Source organism: Rhineura floridana, chromosome 7 (genome assembly GCF_030035675.1).
Source record: "Rhineura floridana isolate rRhiFlo1 chromosome 7, rRhiFlo1.hap2, whole genome shotgun sequence".
Lineage (NCBI taxonomy): Eukaryota > Metazoa > Chordata > Lepidosauria > Squamata > Rhineuridae > Rhineura > Rhineura floridana.
In genome coordinates, this window is record NC_084486.1 from 112,869,380 (window position 1) to 112,888,654 (window position 19,275).

Sequence of the window (19,275 nt, forward strand, 5' to 3'; positions counted from 1 at the left end):
ATTCTGTGATTATATTTTGTGATTGATGTCCTAGCTTTTATATTGGTTTAAGAATTATATCTTTTTTTCCTCAGAGGAAGAAAAAGTTGCTTTTGTTAATTGGATAAACAAAACTCTTCATGATGACCCAGACTGTAAGCATCTTCTCCCCATGGATCCAACCGATGACAGCCTTTTTAAGTCACTTGCTGATGGCATCCTTCTTTGGTATGTTTACCATTATGTTAAAAAAAATCACTAAGAAACCAAACTGGTGAGTTGTCATGTTGAAACACATGGGGCATGACCTAGTTAAACATGGAGAAAACTCGCTGATTTGCAGTAAATGGTTAACACATTCTTAATCCGCTATTTGAAATCAATCTGAATGAAAACATGCATTATCTTCATTTTGAAGTCTCTGCTTTACCCCATGTACTTCTTAATAAAATGTAAAAGGAGGGAGCTGCAACAGATTTCCACAGATCTACCCCATACATTTAAAGCACATCCAAATCACATTTAAAGTGCATGACTTCCCTCAAAAAATTCTGAGAACTGAAGCTTGTTAAGTTTGTTGGGAACTTGTTGCTCCGTGAGGGGAAAACCACAGTTTCTAAGATTCTTTGGGGGAAGTCGTGTGATTTAAATGCATGTTGGATTGCCTATTTCTTCTCTGTCTCCTCATTTCTGTCCCCCCCCCCCACAAAAGACACTTGGCATTCCATGGTCCTAACTGGATTATGTTTAGATTTTATTATTATTATTTGCCTCCTTAGGTTTTCTTTTCCTATTCTTTTGTACTTCTGCAAAACTTGAGGTTCCCCCAAACATGCTACTATATCCTCCTTGTTTCTTAGTGGCCCTGTTTTGGCTACATACTGTAGCTGTTGGCACTCTCCTCATGACAAGAGGCGATTATAGATCTTTGCTTTTTGTTGGTATTGATCTCTTTTTTCTGTCTACATGTACACAACAGTAACCTCCTTTGCAAACAGTAAGTGATGATCAGAAAGAAACCATGGCTTATCACAAACAAAAGGCATACTGGTGCATGCTGCTCAAGCGCAGATGCAAGGAATGTATTAAGAATATTTTATTGTGATGTATTATGGTTTTTAATAATGTTTTACGATTGCTAGCTATTATATGTTAAATTACATTTAATAGTTCAGATGTTCTAATTAGATACATTACCAAGTCCATTTGAGTTTTTCAGAGGTTGTTTAGGTTGGGTTTCAATCCTTTTTGGTTGCAGGGAAACAAACCACACAGAGTGGCTGCCTTAGTGTTAAATGGGAGCCAGCACTCATGGTTTATTTCTCGCTAAACATGAGCAGCAAGCCAAGAACAAATTTTGGGTTCTGCTCATGGTTTGTTTGGAGAGAAAACAACTACAAGTGCTGCAGAAGGGTATGCAATATGTGAAGAACAGATAAAGCAGTTTATCCTTTGGACACGTAAGAAGTGTAGGACTACACACAATAGACTTTCTGAGCATCGTGAAGATATAAGTTGGGTTCATGGAGAACAGATCTGTAGAATAGGACTTTCTTGTTCAGAAGCAATACTCCACTGAATATTGGTTGCTGGGGACCAATAGTAGGGAGGCCTGTTACCTTCATATCCTGCTTCTGAGCTTCCAAGATGCATTGGTGGGCCACTGGGAAGTAGGATGCTGGCTATATGGATCTTTGCTCTGAGATGACACACACACAGAGCTGCCTTATACCACATCAGAACTTTGGCCCATCTAGCTCAGTATTGTCTACACCGACTGGCAGTGGGTCTCATTCAGACGGTCTCTTCTAGCCCTACCTGGAGATTGAACCTGGGACTTTTTTTGCATGCAAAGCATGTGATTCGGCAAAGCTCTTCATAGATTCTTAGATTTGGAGGGTGTTCTCACAACTGCATACATGTTTAAACATAACCATGTGAATTGATTACTTACTTATTATATCCCCCAATATAACCTGAATTATTGAATCTCTTTTGAACTTATTTCAGTTGGTGAGTCAGTCATACCATTTGCATATGAAGCACAAATTAAACTGCCTGACATCTACAAAAATATAATACGCAAACAGTCCATCATGATATGTTCCTTAGTGTCTGCTGGTCTCAGATTTTACATTGATATAATAGACTGCATTTTTAAAACCCCAAATTGCAAGTTTATGCTTAATATATTGATTTGTTAGGGCTGTTCTTTGTGCTTTTGCTTTTTTCTGCTGTTTTTAATTTTGTTAATATGATTTTAATGATTAGATTAATGTGTTTTAGTGACTTGATGGTTGCTTTTATGATTTGCTTTTTATTTCTAAGCCACTTTGAGCAATTCCTATTTTAAAAACAAAATTATAAATACATTTTGCTGATTGAGGAAATGCAAGCCTTCTTCCTAATGTGCTCAGTTTCTTGTGTAGGGAATGTTTTTAGATGGGCGAGCATCAAATGTGTAGTTCCCCAACCTGAGGTCTGAATTGGCACAGGCCACAAAGGATACCACATGTCATTTCTGCACATTTTAATTGGCTTTGAGGCTGCGTCAGTATGTGACTGAAGGCTGAACACCCACAGTTTGACATTTCATCTCATCTGTACCTTGCCTTACTCTATTTTTTTAGTGCTGACTGCAGTTATGAGGCAGCCTTCATGACCTAGGTTTCAATGAAAACAGGTGAAAGTATTTTAGTTTTCAGAGTATGTTAGAGTTATTAATTAATGCTACAGTCAATGAGCGTTGGGCACAGATGTGTGAACAATCTATTTGAACAGTGTTGAACACAGCTTGTGGAAACAGCTTGTTCTCACATCTGTGAACACAGTGTTGAATACAGATGTGAGAACAAGCTGTTTCAACTTTCTGTGTACTGTGAAAGTACCCTAATAATCTTGAAGATACTGGCATATACTGAGTGACACCTAATCTTCATTTTATGCAGTCCATTGTGCGGTTGTCTGTAGACTTTGGAGAATAAAATAGGACTTCACCATTATGTTCCACTTTCTTGTTTCCTTGCAGCTCTACAGTTTCCACTAGTAGATGTTCTGCTGTGGTTTATATTTGCATTGTGGGAAAATATGGGCAAGTTTAGTTTGTCAAAATTCTTTTTAATTGTTAAAATAACACAAGGCTGAATTTGTCTTTTACATGAGACTGGCAATCATTTTTCAGAAAGATATCATTAAATATTGCCCTTTACTTCCTCAGCAAAATGATTAACTTATCCCAGCCAGATACAATTGATGAGAGAGCTATTAATAAGAAGAAGCTTACCCCTTTCACTATATCTGTAAGTACAGCACAACCCAAATCTGAGTGTTTAAATCTATCTCAAAAAGTTGTCAGAACGACAAACAAAACTGCTTGAAAGTACTTTGCAAAATAAAACATCAGAACAATGTATTGTTGTGATGGTTAAATTCTTAATTTTGTATGTTCCTCTGTTGTTGTAGCCTGATAAATACTACTTAATGGAAACTAATACTGTGTGTGTTAACCTCTGATTATTGATAGCTTCTGGGGAGCTGTCTACATATTTCTTTGCAAAGCCATTATGATTTTGTAGCACGCTGTATGATCCATATTGCTCCAGTAGTGGCTTTGTTACATGGACGTTACATTCATGGAGCAAAGGATTTCTAATTTGTTCCTGTGCAAAGCCAGTACATCTCCCAGAGAAAGCCTTCTCTAACTGCAGTGTGTGCTATGGATATGTGAGTGTCCAGGTACTTTCTGGGTAGTTGTTTGTAATGGAGGAAGACACAATTTCTCTCTATTGCTCAACCATTTCCTATTAGTTTCCAAATAATTGCTTAAATACCTCATGCCATTTTGTGAATTAGTTTTTGTTAGAGCTGGGCACTTCTTTCACCAAGATTACTAATTTGATCTTAGAGGTTTATAAAATGGTGTGTGCTCAAGCATCCAAAATCCCCGCGGTCTAGGCATGAGATATATTTCTACAATATCATAATTTAGGTTGCTAGTATTATCCATTTTATTGTGCTCTCATTAACTTTATTCTTCCCTGCTCTCCTGTCCAAGCTTTTGAATCCAATTTCAAATATTATGCAAGTCTGTGTGCTTATGTACCTAACTTTCCATCATGAAGGCATTACTTGGATGTCCTCTTGTGATCACATCCTTAGGGAAACAAATATGTGGAAATACCCGAGGTCTTTCCCACCCCCACCCCACCTAATTGTTGTCAATTTATCTCTTACTTTATTGTTTATTTATTATTACATTTATATCCTGTCTGGCATACATGATTCTCCCCCTTCCCATTTTATCCTCATAACAATCCAGTGAGGGAGGTTAGACTGAGAGAAGGTGACTGGCCTAAGATCACTCAGTGAGCATTGTGGCTACACGGGGGCTTCATATATGTCCTCCACATTCCCTGACTGACCAAACTGCTCCTTCCTTTCGCTTACCCACATTTAATCTGGCATGTTGCTGTTTCCATCACCAATATACTATCCACAATAAATTCTCATTCCTGGTATAAGTGCATTATTTCTTCTCTTCCCACCTCTCCACCTTCTCATCCACATGAACGTGAGTGTGAAATAGTGGCAGAAAGTGTGCCTTGTGCAGACATGTACAGTATAGGATCTTCTCTATTAATTTCATTGGCCCATAATCTATTTTAGATCCTATATTACTTGAAGTTATTTGAAAACCTTATGTGCTCTGGGGTCCTCTGGGAAAGTCTCATATGAATTACCAAGATTGTAAGACCAGCAATAGCAGGTAGGGCCTATGCTCCATCTGGTTCAGTGACCACAATGGGCATTTCAGAGGATAGTACTGGCATATTATGGAATAGTTCAGACACTGTTGATTTCCATCATTTGCCATCATTGGTTTAACATCTTCTTGAACAAGGTATTGCTTCTCATACCAGACTTTGCTAGAAGACCCGTTAGTGAAATCTTTCCTTTATTTTATTTTCCTTTTATTATAGTTGTATGTTTTTGCATTGTAATTATTGAGAACTTGAAAATGCATTCTTATTTTTTCTTTTAGGAAAACCTAGATCTTGCACTGAATTCTGCATCAGCTATTGGCTGTACAGTAGTAAATATTGGGTCACAAGACCTAAAAGATGGGAAACCACATTTGGTGTTAGGACTGTTGTGGCAAATTATTAAAGTTGGGCTTTTTGCCGATATAGAAATCTCCAGAAATGAAGGTAATAAATTATTTATTTATCTGACTTATATCCCGCCCTTTCTCCCAGTAGGAGCCCAGGGCGGCAAACAAAAGCACTAAAAACACTTTAAAATATCATAAAAACAGACTTCAAAATATATTAAAATACAACAACCATTAAAAACATATTAAAACAAGACATCTTTAAAAACATTTTTTAAAAGGTGTAAAAATATATTAAAAAGCAATTCCAACACAGATGTGGACTGGGATAAGGTCTATTCTTAAAAGGCTTGTTAAAAGAGGAAGGTTTTCAGTAGGCACCAAAAAGATAACAGAGATGGCACCTGACTAATATTTAAGGGGAGGGAATTCCAAAGGTAGGTGCCACTAGACTAAAGGTCCATTTCCTATGTTGTGCAGAATGGACCTCCTGATAAGATGGTATCTGCAGAGCACAGTAATCGACTGGATATATAAGGGATAAGACAGGAAATATATAAGGAAATTACAACTATTGGGAGCTGTATAAAGTCTGAAATCCATGATAAAGCATATATTTCGTCTGCTTTCTCTCTGAAGGTTGAGAAAAATCAGATTTTAAATAATAGTTTTTTTACAGTAAACCAGCTTTTCTGAAAACTTTTTTGCAGCTCTTATTGGTTTGCTAAGTGATGGGGAAGAATTAGAGCAATTAATGAAACTGTCTCCAGAAGAACTCCTGCTGCGCTGGGTTAACTACCATCTGGATAATGCTGGATGGAAGAAAATTAACAACTTTAGTCAAGACATTAAGGTATAGCTTAATCTCTCTAATAAAGCCAAAACAATGATTTTTTAATTGAAATCTTTCAACTGGAACTAACCATGACCATAATAAAAATATTTTTATAGCTGCATTTTAACCAAAATTAGCCTAACAGAGCATTGCCATCTGCCACCAAAACAGGAAAGACCAGCCCATTAATAAATAGGTAAAATTAAACTCTGCCAGAAAGTGGCTAAGACCACATACACACCATAATTTGTTCCACTATTTTTCTGTTAAAGTGGAATAATTTAACAAGAATTGAATTGTTAGTCATGGTTTCCCCCAAAGAATTCTGGGGAATGCAGTTTGTTAAGGCCGCTGAGAGTTGTTAGGAGTCCTCTTATGTATGTATGGTGTGAATGTGGCCTAAGCTAAGACATAACTACAGATATGATGTTTGAACAGTCTTTGCTGTTCTCTGCTTTCTGCACAAGTTTCAAGTAGCTTTTGGTTGACTGCTGGTTTTTTGTCTCTCCTTTCAGGTGCAGGAAGAACTGAATTAATTTTCCTACTGAATTAATATGAGCGGCTAAAGCATGATATTGCAACTGATGTCAACATGAATCTCTTTTCTTTCAGTATCTGCCAGTCAGTGTACAACAAGGACTTTTATTCAGATCTTGTATTGTTTGTTTCAGGACTCAAGAGCATACTTCCATTTGCTGAATCAAATTGCACCCAAAGGAGGAAACAATGGAGAAACTGCCATTGTCATTGATCTTTCAGGACTTGATGTAAGTGTGTGTGTGTGTGTGTGTGTGTGTGTGTGTGTGTAAAATGTGCTTGTAGTACCAAGCAACTGCAAGCCAATTAGAATACAAACTCAGATAAACTCTGAGGAGTAAGTTACAACTTTATTGATCCAGGGAATTCTTTTGCTGCACAGAACTTTTAGAGCATCTTTAATAGATATCTTGTACAGCTAACTAACTTGGAACTTTAAGTTGATGTTGCTTTACAAGTGAACCACCCTTACTCTATGAATATGGCCTATTAGCAACATTGTATAATCAGGTGTTTATATTAAAAATCAGTGAAATATTCTGAGAGAAAAACTTAGGTTTTGATATACTTCCAGTCTTCCAGATAAAGGTGTAATTTCCTCAAATGAATCGTTATTTAAATATAATTATCTTTTGGATGGCATCTATATATTTCTGGAGCTTGCACTTCCGTTTGGGCAGTATTTTATTTAAATCAGACCCACCAAACTAGTAACCCACCCGTCAAGTTGAATGCAGTGCACCAATCACATATTGTGGCACACCAGGGTCTTCACAAACCTTCTGTTATGCTACATGGCCAGCATTGCAAAAATGGGCAGCTGCTAAGCTTCTGGCAGGCTGCAAGACATGGTCTGCCAACTACATGTAAGTCTAGTGGATGTAGCTGCTGGGAGTTGTAGTCCAAAACATCTGGAGGGCCCCAGATAGGTAAAGGCTGCAGTAGGCTGTTAGCACATGCTTTTTCCATGCAGTGAGAAGCCCTAAAAACAAAAAGAAGGTTCTCAAATAAAACTTGCTTCTAAACCAGATCTGGTTTGCAACTAGATCTAGAACCGTATTTTATGTTCAGTACAATCTTACATTAAGATGTAGATTTAGAAACATAGCTCTTATATAAAATGTTTAAATGTTTGGGGGTTTTAAGTGTGACGTTTTCTTTTTATATTTTTTTCAAGGAGCAAAATGATCTGAAGAGGGCTGAATATATGCTTCAACAAGCAGACAAACTGGGCTGCAAACAGTTTGTGACTCCTACTGATGTGATTGCAGGCAACCCTAAACTTAACATGGCCTTTGTTGCAAACCTCTTTAATTCATACCCTGCCCTGCACAAGCCTGAAAGCGCTTCTTATGACGTCAGTTTACTAGAAGGTGAGCTCTTTTAACATGCACTAAAAGTGACATTAGAGAATGGACATTACAGATACAAATAGGCCTCTCCTGCTAAATTTGTCACATAATTGACTCAAGTATTTTAAAACCTCTCATGAGAAAAAAAAATTTCTCTTATGTATTGATTCAACCAAACAGGAGTCCTGTTGGAGCCCTGAGTAATGATCAACTATTTCATGTTGAAGTGTTAAAGAACTTCCTTGGTATTTTCTCTTCCACGATATTTTCAGAGAATTCAATCCACATATTACTATTGTAGTAACTACTCCTGTAGGAACTGTAGTAAATATATTAAAATGGGCATCACAGAATCTATGGTAAATCAGGTCCCAGTTCAGCATCATCTTTTCAACAGTGGCCAATGTGATGCATCTGGGAAACTTCAACACAGGACATGAGGACCACAACTTTTCCCTGATGTTTGTCAATCAGCAACTTTTATTCAGAAGCCTCTGAACCTGAAGTTCCATTTGGCTATAATGAAAGTAGCATATGATAGATTTGTTGTCTGTAAATTTATCTAATCCTATTTTAAAGCCATCTTAAAGGCCTACCCAGATGAGAAGCCATTCACATTATTAGGAATTGCGTGAATGGCTTTTCTGCAGTTGTAGGTATGGACCTCCCAATCTGCATTGTCACCCTACTGACGGAGGGCTTTAACCCATTGCTCCTTCTGTGGTTCTGACCTGGATCTCTCTTGCTCACATGTGCACATGTGCTCTCTCTCTCTCTCTCCCTTCTCTCTCTCTCTCCCCCTCTCTCTCCTCTCTCTCTCTCTCTCCCCTCTCTCCCCTCTCTCTTCCTCTCCCCCTCTCCCTCTCCCCCTCTTTCTCCCTCTCCCTCTCCCTCTCTCTCTCTCTGCGCATTTGGAGGGGAACAACCAGTGCAATATTGTGGTGCAGATATCAGGTGATGAGAACAAAGGTTGCAGACCACTACCTTTCTGGATTGAGTTTCACGACTGCAATTCACTTTTTAAAAAAATCATTCACGCAATTGCTAATCATGTTAATGGCTTTTCGTGTAGTTTGACCTTAAGCCAGGCACCATTACCACATCTTCTGGCAGCAAATTCCATAAGTTAATTGTGCATTGTGTGAAGTACTTTCTTTTGTCTGTCTTAAATCTATTGCCTGTCCTGTTAGACAGAACTTGACCATTAATAAACAGGCTGTGGCTGACAAGTTGAAAAAATGTGAAGCAACTGCCCAGTGCTAATTGACAAGCTGTTTGGGTGCCTTCCTAACCTCCTATGCATAACAAGAATACGGAGCCCAGATATGAAAAGTGAGGGACAAACAGGTGCAATGTTAAATGTGACTTGGTGTTTAATGTGCACTTTTTTATGCTAAGAGGTGGGGTGATGATTATCAGGATCACAAAAGGCAACTGGGGGAGGTGTTTTACACTTGCTTCCCCTCTTATGGTCCTAATTAACATGGCTTTTTTTGCTGCTGCTAGTTGCTTTGGAGGAAATTTTTCATTAGTGCCAATGATATTCCTTTTTGATGCTGGTTTAATATCCTAGCTAGTTGTGAAGCTATTAGTAATAGTTTCCTGGTTTGGAATGAGAAACTGATTCATAATAGACTTCTTGGGTAATTTACCAGATTATGTGATGGGAGGAGCCAAGAGGCTGCGTGCATGGGCAAATGGCTGATTCATATTTCAGCTTATTAAACCAAGCTATGATAATCCAAATATTGTCATTAGCTACCCTTTCTAAGTAATACAGTAGTTACTGTTCCACAGATTATGCCATCTACATAAATGTATTTCATGTAAAGCCTACCAACAGCATTTGTCTCGCTTTGGGGCCAAATTAGACATGATACTGGGAGAACTGTCATTGTCATTGCTACTTTTTTACTTGTTTATGTTCAAAGCAGTTGTTGGGGTGGAATTGGTTCAGAAACACCCAGTGTCTTTTCTATGCATAATCTAGATTTCAGAACAGTCTCGGGAGTGACCCACAAAATTGAGCTCACAACTTATGTACCTTGTAACGAACATAAGGGTATCATCTTCTGACTTTGACGATCTGTACCAACACTTGAGTGAATTAGTGACACTGGGTGTAATTGAGGCAACCAGCAGCTCATATGCTTCACCAGTGGTATTGGTGTATAAGAAAAGTAAAGCCCTTAGAATGGTGGTGGACTGTAGAAAACTCAACAGCAGGACTCTAAAAGATGCTTACCCACTCCCTCAAATTGAAGAAACATTTGCTTTACTAGCAGGGGCTAAGTGGTTCTCTGCATTGGACCTCAAAAGTGGATATTATCAGATCCCAGTCAAGCCAAGCAATTGCCCCAAAATGGCTTCCATTTGGAAATTGGCAGTTCAAGATGATGCCACAGGGGTTAACAAATGCTCTACCTTCCAGAGGATGATGGAATGTTTTATGCATGGCATGCATCTCACTGTGATAGTGGCATTTTTGGATTTTTTGATTATATTCTCAGCCACTCATGAGGAACATGATGCACATCTCTTGGAAGTTCTGAAATGACTACAAAAGTATGGATTGAAGTTGGCATCTTCCAAGTGTAAACTGTTTCAAAGTTGTGTCAAATATTTGGGACATGTTATTTACCAGGATGGAATCCACCCAGATAAAGAGAAAACAGATAATACTACAACACGGGCAATACAACCCACTATTAGAGAATTCTGCAGGTTTTTAGGATCTGCTGTATACTACCAGAGGTTTGTACAATGATATTCTATTACTGCAGGACCTCTGAATTTCCTTCTTGCTGGAAGTTTTAAAAGGAAGAAATGGGATTGAGGACAAACACTTGCTGGTAGTGGCAAGATGTAAATTATCAAGATGCTTTTGAGATCTTAAAACTGAAGCTTGCTACTGCACTAGTTCTTGGATTGCCTAATTGGATACTTTCATATATTCTTCATACTGATGCAATGGACTAGGAGCTACCTTCTACCAGGTAGAGGACAGAAAACCTCAAGTCATTGCTAATGCTAATAGAGGACTGTGTTCTAGTGAATTCAATTATCCAGTCCATAAATTAGAATTGCCTTAATGTGGACCATTTGTGATAAATTCCATGATTTTTTACATATGGTGCAGAATTTAGAGTGATAGATAACAATCCCATGACATATGTACTGAAGATCACAAAATTGGATGCACTTGGTCACAGGTGAGTGGTAGCTTTGTGGCAGCTTTGTCACTACACAACGTTGATGTTGTCTGTAAATTGGGAACAGTAAACATGGATGCAGATGCATTGTCAAGAAGACCACATGAAGTTCCACTAGATGTCAAGGAAAAATTAAAACAAGAGTGGTGCTAGAATGCTTTCTCAAGCTCAGCATAACTCTGAAGAATAGAATAGCTAAAACTGAGCTCTGTAAAGCAATTATGTAAACTCATAAAGTACAGAGAGGCTCTCAGACAGATAATTCTGATCAAGAGGTAGTAACATATAGAAGCACAAGGTTAGTAGAGACACTGTAATGTGATGAAGACAGTATACCACCCTCATTTGAGAATCCAGACATGGGTTGAAAGACCGGATTCCTCTGATTCTAGACCAATAAACTGGAAAAAGCTACAGAGACATGAGAAATATGTTGCCCATATGATTCATTTTTGGGAAACTTTAGAAGAAAAAGAAGAGTATGAGATTAAGAGTGTATCCATGTGAGTGGCCAAAACATTTCCTTTATTAGGGAGTCCTATACAGGAAAGCGAGAGCCAGTGTGGTGTAGTGGTTAAGGTGTTGGACTACGACCTGGGAGACCAGGGCTCAAATCCCCACACAGCCATAAAGCTCACTGGGTGACCTTGGGCCAGTCACTCACTGCCTCTCAGCCTCATGAAAACCCTATAGGGTCGCCATAAGTCGGAAATGACTTGAAGGCAATACATTTACATTTATACAGGAAAGTACAGCAGAAATGAGAGACTGTTGAACAGCTGGTAATTCCTAACACATTGTGCTAGAGCACTAGAGGGAATTCCTGATGAAATGGCCCACATAGAATTGTCAACTGTAGAATTGTCTTGGGGCTGATTTTATTGGCTCTAGGATGACTAGAGCTGAAGAGCAGAAATGTCAGACTTGTAAGCACTGTATTAAAAAGAAGGCTAAAGTAGAAAAAGCAGCCCAGCTGGTAAACAACCTGGCTTTTGCTGGTTTATATAGCCTTCTTAACCTTTATAGAGCTAGTTTGTATAGCCTTCTTAACTTTGGATCCAGATTCTGCAGGAATAACTTAGCTGATCAATTAACCAAACATGCACAGGCTTATCCAATCAAAGATCAAACAGCCAAAAAAGTTGCTAACATATTGTAGGACAATTTTATCAGTCACTATGGGTTTTCTAAAAGGATCCATAATGATCAAGGTGCTACTTTTGAATAAGTGTTGATCAAAGAATTGAGTCAAAACACTGGGGTAAAGTCATACATGACTGTTTATCACCCCAAAGGGAATCTGGTGGACATATTCAATCATACCCTATTGAACATGTTGGGAACATTAGAAAACCAGAAAAAAGTTAACTGGAGAAAATATGTTAAGCCTTGGGTTCATGCCTGTGACTGCACCAGACATGATACAGTGTCCCTTATTGCTTGATGTTTGGCAGACAACCTTTATTGCCTATTGATTTGTGTTTTAGAGTTAGAGAGAGACGACAGAGGATAGTGATATATAACAGTCTGTAAAAGATTTAAGATACAGACTATGATATACTTATGATCTTGCTGCTAAAGAAGGTACAAATAATCAGTTGGGTTAATAACCACTGTGGTATTCCATATTTGTTTATTTCCATTCTGGAACCTGATAGCAGTGTGTTAGTGTGCAGCCTTAGTCTTGTGGGAAAAAAAGTTGTTGATTGGTGGGAGCTATTGATTTCATAAGAACACTTCAAAGGAATATATTGAGGAACCAATTACCAAGGGAGGTGGTGGGATCTCCAGCACTGGAGGCATTCAAGAGGCAGCTGTCGGGTATGCTTTACGTTGGATTCCTGCATTGACCAGGGGATTGGACTCGATGGCCTTACAGGCACCTTCCAACTCTACTGTTCTATGATTCTATTCTATGAGGCTCTGTAGCTTTACTGTTTCTAAATCTTCAGAAAGTACACCTATGGAGTCGGATCCAGTTAGCAGTAGAACCAGACAGAGCGGAGCTGATGAACTAGTGATGCAAATGGAGAAAAAGGAAGAATTGCAGACTGAGCCTATGTTTCACTCACAATTTAACCTTTTAGCAGGGGAGTTTGAGCCTAGGAAATATTCACCTTGTCTGGAAAGACAACTTGGGCATGGATCAGATGATTGATTAAAGTTCCTCCATGGAAGTGAAGAAACTTCAGATATGTTAGAAATATCTACTGAAGCGCCTATAGAATCTCGTAGAACAGGAAGAATTAGAGCCAAACCCTTTAAGTTCAAAGATTATGTTTTGGACTTTGCCATTGTGCAAGATCAAGCTCCTCTGTTAGTAGTGACACAGTGTCAGTATTGTTCTAAACTATTGAAGGTGAGCACATTTGTGTAACCAGTTGAAAGGGAGTAAAAATTATATCTGTTAGGATGTCAGCAGTTTGGGGAGGGGAATGTAACTCACTGGTATTTAAAATTCTGGAGGGAAGCCATTCCTACACATGCTCAGGGAGAGAGTTGAAGCAGGAAACAGCCAGCATTACGGGCATTTAGCCTATAGTAGTGCAGTCAGGATGCCTGACTACCTCCTCTCTAAAGCTCTGAACCCTTAAGAACTGGTTAGTAGTAGAGTTTCGTTTAAAATTTTAAAATGAGTTATGAAGTTCCCCAAAACTATAAGTTTCTTGTCTGTTCATTGCTTTTATAAAGAGCCTGTAATTTTCACTTTCTTCATTGGACTATGGGCACTAGCAGTCATTTCAACAAGATTGCTGTGTAGCTGAGGCAACGGAACACAGACTCTTCTTCCTCTGTGGCCAGCAGGATCAAGCTTCAAGGAGAGAAACTGGTGCTGATAATGACCAAATAGAGAGGTTCTGTGGTGACATCCTGAAAGACATGACTTTGAGAGGATGCTGCTGTTTTATTGTTTTGTGTTATTTATGTAAAATACATATACTGTACATGTTATAAATATTGTTGTTTGATGTTTCAAAATTATATGCTTTTTATCTCTGTATGAGTCCTTTGTTGTGAGTCCCTCCAGAGATGTTTAATAAAGAACTTCTGAATACATATAAAAGAACAGTAAAAATCTTATAAAAGTTTCATAAACTTTAAAACACCTCTTCTCTAATATGATTCAAGTCTCTCTGGCTGCTTTGAACTAAAAGAAGAAGAAAGTGTGTGAGAGAGATCTGATCACAGATCTTCCAGCATCTTATCCAGTTTTTTCTTCATGGGCAGCACTGTGTAGTAATTCTTTCAAATATTACTATATGAATGGTGATCACATCATTTCTTAATAGTTGTTTCTTAGGTGAGGTGTCATAACTTGTCCGTTTATAATTTTCCCATTTTTCTTCATGAAACGCAGATTTGACCCCTCCTAATGTAGGTACTGTATTTAGTATTTTCCTTTAGCCTGTAAATGTATTTATCTTGAGATTATTGATCTCTCCCCCCAGCTTCCTACTATTACTGTTTTCCTCTTATTTGCCTTCCTGCGTTGGTCACATATTGCAGTATTTCTTTTTAATATGCCGTTACAACTAAGAAAAAATATTAATAACATTCATTCACATATAAATGCAAGTTTAATGTCTGCTTGCATACATAATTTGGCAGTTTTAGCAGCCATGACTTGGAGTCTCACAAATGTAGACTGAAAGAACCAAAACTTTAGGCACACAGGTTTGTCATCAGTGAGATTTCACTGTTGTAACCTGCAAGAATGGGAACAGATTCATCTGGAACAGTGTAGTGTTTCTTCTTTCTCTCAGTTGGCTTGAATTCTAATTTCATGAAGACTCTTTTCCAAATATAGTAAAATTATACTGATTTGAGTTCCCCTGGCCCAGAACTTTACTTTGGACGTATCATATGTCCTGTGTAAATAGTATGGTCTTCAAAGGCATTAGGATTCTACTGCCATCTCTCTCTGTTAAAAAATACCAGAGGCAACCCCACACACACACCCCATCTTCTTCCACCAGTCTCTTAATGATATAGGAGCCTAATGTTAGGCCACCAGTATTTATACTGAGAAGGAGCAGTTTGTTTTGTTATTTTAGTGCGTATTGTACCTTGCTTATATTGTATGTAGACTCGCTCCAGGATCACTTTGTGATGAAGGGCAGGGTAAAAATAAAACAAAACAAATAAAAATGTAAATAAAACCAATTGGTTTTGCAGAATATAGTCTGTCTCACTAGCTGTGAGACTGCTTAGCATCAGATAGTGTCTCTCCCTACTGCATTGAAACTGAGGGTCTTTCATAGCTCAGGGTATTGCTCTAGTGTTTTAGAATTTGCATTGGTGATGAACAAAGGGTTTTGCTGTCACAGAAAAATAAGACCTGTCACAATGACAGTTATGCCTGAAGATGCTTTCACATTTTTATTTCCACAGAATGATTATGGAATGTGGTGTTATTGACTAGCCTTTTGATCACTGAGGGGGAGGTGAAGAAAAGCTGGCCAGCTTTCAGCGATGTGAAATGCTTTAAGAATTCTTACGTTCCTTTGTGACAAAGAATCTTGTTTAGAGTGGCATATTAAATACAGTGTGTTATTTTTAGTTCCTCAGGTCCTTTTAGTCAAAAATGCACCCTTTCAGCTTGCACGCTACTGCTCCTATTTTTGTAGAGTAGATTTTTCTGGCATTGTTCAGCATGCAGTTTTCCATTCTTACTGTGAAGTTGCTAAATATTTCCTTTCTATGCTTTTGGTAATAAGCTTTCTTGGAAGCATTTGCTAGCTGTCTTCGAAATGTTCAAAAAACATTTTAGAGATAGTTTTAAAAATTATCTCAGACTAATCAAAAGAATTAATTTTAATCATTGATCCCAAAAAACATTATGGTCCAAATCTAAATCTCATAAAGGTTTCCCAATGAAGTAAATGTTTGGAAAAAATGTAATGTATCTCAATTTAAGCAGAACCAACCACGAAGAGAAATTTTTATACAGTCCTCACATGAGGCAATTTAATTTTTTTGGCTCACTATTCCTAACATGAAATTGGTTAAAATATATTGAAAAACTAACAGAAATATAAATTAAGCTGCTCTTTAAATATTTCATTTCTAAACATTCATGTATTGATTTAGGCTGCAATCCTATACCCACTTATCTGGGAAGAAGGCCCATTGAACTCAATGTGATTCAGATGATATAGGATACATAGGGTGCCACTATTTGTTTGGAATTTATGTATGGTAACATAGGATAGAATTTGGTATATAGATTAATTTGATAACAAACATGAGTGAGAGGAAAGGCCAGAATAATATAGGATAAAAAGAAAAATAACTGCTGTTTAGGGGAAAAGATTTTTTTTCCTGCCGTAACGACTAGAGGCTTGGTCTGCACATGATGTGGTAAGAATTCTGAGGTGCTAGAATGGACTGTAGTATTTCAGACAACAGGAATGGGCGCTAGCTAGGAATGCTCACCTTTGTAAAAATATCACCCTGCAAATAAAAAATGCACATTATTGAGGGAACTTCTAGTCCAGATCATTCCTTCTTGTGCTTACTTTCTATCTACAGGGAATTTTTCCACATAGGGGAACATTAAAAATATGATTCCTTACCCGACGTTTGAAGTGGTACAATCTGTTTTCCCACCTCAAATCTCATTCCAGCCTCATTCTGCTGCATGTATATAGACAGACTAAGGTCACCTTTAATAAGATATTGTTGACTAAGACCAAAAGGATAGTTTAAAGTTGTGGAAATCAAATGCCACATCATTTCATCCACAGCACATTTCCCAAAGTTGAATTTCATGGAGTAGGACCAAATTTGGACTATAGATTTCCCACAGAGGTTTCATTTCCTATGGGATCTGCAAAGAGCTACATCTTTGGCCTACAACCATCTTGGATGATAGTCAGATTTGACCAAGAAGGGAGCAGCTGGGGGAAGTGTTGGTGTATGTTTGTCTTATTCTCCTTTGTTTCTATTTAAACAATTATTTTGTTCTTCCTTTTCTGCCTTTAGCTGTTTTCTTGTTGAGTATATGCTACATTTTAATCTTCTTAACTTTTTAAATCTTTTAATCTGTATTTTAATTTTTGTAGTATTTATTTTGTTTTTGCTGTGCTTTTCGTTGTTTGTTTGTATATGTTTTTGTATTTTTATTATGATATATTGTATTTTATTTTGTTTGTTCACTGCCCTGAGAGCTATTTCGCTAAGGGCGGTATATAAATTGAATAATAAATAAATAAAAAATAATAAATAAAAGGGTGAAATAGACTTAATTGTGAAGTAGTAGTGCCAATATTACTGTGAGGTTCTGATGGCAAATTATGTATTGTGGAGTCATACCAGGCAGTTTTAACATATCATGGCGGCAAGAGGTAGTGTACAGTTTTTCTAAACCAGAGGTGTTTAACTGCTGGTCCATGGGCCAGATGCAGCCCCTGGGACCACCTAACCTGGCCCTGCAGCATCTTCTCCTTGCCCTGCCCCCCTTATGTATATACCATATAAACACAGGCATGAATTAGCATAATTGTATTCCAACCCTACTCCATGGAATTTAGGGAAGTATATATGAGGTAATGCTATTTCCCACCCCCCACTTTTGGGCTCCTTTGGGAGGAAGGGTGGGACATAAATTTAATACAATAAATAAATTTGACACTGAAATCATATTGACCAAACTACACGGTGATGCCAGCAAGAAAGCCAGTGTCACATAGTGAATTAAGTCGTGGCCTTGGACTTGGAAGACCAAGGTTCAGACACTCCCACAGTGTGCCACTCATTAGGTAGCCTTGCACAATTATCTCTTTGCTAAACTGAAATGATGGCTGTTGCGGGTGGGGAATAGGGTTGCTCCATGTATACTTCTGTAAGCTCTAGAGATGGTATACAAATAAGCCAAATATTTTTGATTCAGTTTTATTTTGTTTTGAATTCCTCACTACCTACATCTCTGAAATAGTAGTTTCCCCCCGTTTGTATAGTACTCCCCTCCCCCCGGTATCATGAGAAACTATGTTTTTGATAGAAAAAGGAAGCACCCCTTCTGCTTTGTTATGCCTATAGCATTTGTATACAGATTTTTTAATTAGCCAGCTCAGAAGAGATATTCATCAGGAAAAGTGGCATTGCTTTTATATTATTTCAGAGTAATAACATGTATTATATGTCAAATGCTAAAATGTGTTTTCTAACCAACTTTTTGTACCTTTTGCTATAGGAGAAAGCAAAGAAGAAAGAACATTCCGAAACTGGATGAATTCTTTGGGTGTAACCCCTTACATTAACCATTTGTACAGGTAATATTTTTATTCTTGACTCTGGTAATTTAAATGATTCATTATGTAATCCTCATTCATTAAAGATGTTTGATCTGAGTTGAGGTGATGACAAGGCCAGGTTCAAGGCTATTTTGTTGATATACAAAGCCCTGAACAACTTTGGTCTGGGATACCAATGACTGCCTGAACCTTATATCCCAACCTGATCACTGTGATCTCCTGGAGGAGTGCTGTTAGTTGTCCCGTGTTACAGAGGCTCAATTGGTCTCAACCAAAAGTTGAGCATTTAGTGTGGCTGGTCCCATGCTATGGAATACTCTTGCAGCAGAGATTCAGCAAGCATCCTTGCTTTTTACTTTCAGGTGTCTCTTGAAGACTTTTTTATGCTGACAGGCCTATGTAGCTGTTTAAAATGTTTTTCATTTTAATGAAAATAAAGTCATTTTAATGAAATGAAATAGTCATTTTAATGACTGTATAGCTTTTAAATGTTTTTATGTTGCTGTACAACACCCTGATGTTTTGTTAGAGGGTGGTATATAAACTGGTAACCTCCAGGCTGGATTACTGCAACCTCCTGGATTACCGCACTGGTAACCTCCAGGCTGGATTACTATACTGGTAACCTCCAGGCTGGATTACTGTAATGTGCTCTATCTGGGGCTGCCCTGATCACTGTTGTCCATGCACTGTTAACGTCCAGGCTGGATTACTATAATGCGCTCTATGTGGGGCTGCCCTTGAGGTTGGCCCAGAGGCTGCAGCTGGTGCAAAATGTGGCAGCGAGACTACCCACTGGGGCAGGGTATCGCCAACATGTCACCCCACTGCTGAAAGAATTGCACTGGCTGCCCATTAGCTATCGGGCCAAGTTCAACGTTCTAGTTTTGGTGTACAAAGCCCTATACAGCTTAGGGCCAGGATACCTGAAAGACCCTCTTACCCCTTATATACCCAGTTGATCACTGCTGTGCAGGTGAGGGCCTCCTGCAGA

At 38.2% G+C, this 19,275-nt stretch overlaps 1 protein-coding gene across 3 annotated transcripts in view; it reads left to right on the top strand.

The window, feature by feature from the left end:
* PLS1 (plastin 1) overlaps window positions 1-19,275 on the top strand; it is a 90,801-nt gene that overhangs the window by 58,553 nt on the left and 12,973 nt on the right. For all 3 annotated transcript variants that reach the window (XM_061636931.1, XM_061636932.1, XM_061636933.1), the window contains exons 5-11: window positions 75-207; window positions 3,197-3,278; window positions 5,021-5,186; window positions 5,800-5,942; window positions 6,596-6,691; window positions 7,639-7,834; window positions 18,221-18,299. In XM_061636931.1, coding sequence (XP_061492915.1) covers window positions 75-207; window positions 3,197-3,278; window positions 5,021-5,186; window positions 5,800-5,942; window positions 6,596-6,691; window positions 7,639-7,834; window positions 18,221-18,299 — 895 coding nt within the window. The remainder of the gene's footprint in view (window positions 1-74; window positions 208-3,196; window positions 3,279-5,020; window positions 5,187-5,799; window positions 5,943-6,595; window positions 6,692-7,638; window positions 7,835-18,220; window positions 18,300-19,275) is intronic.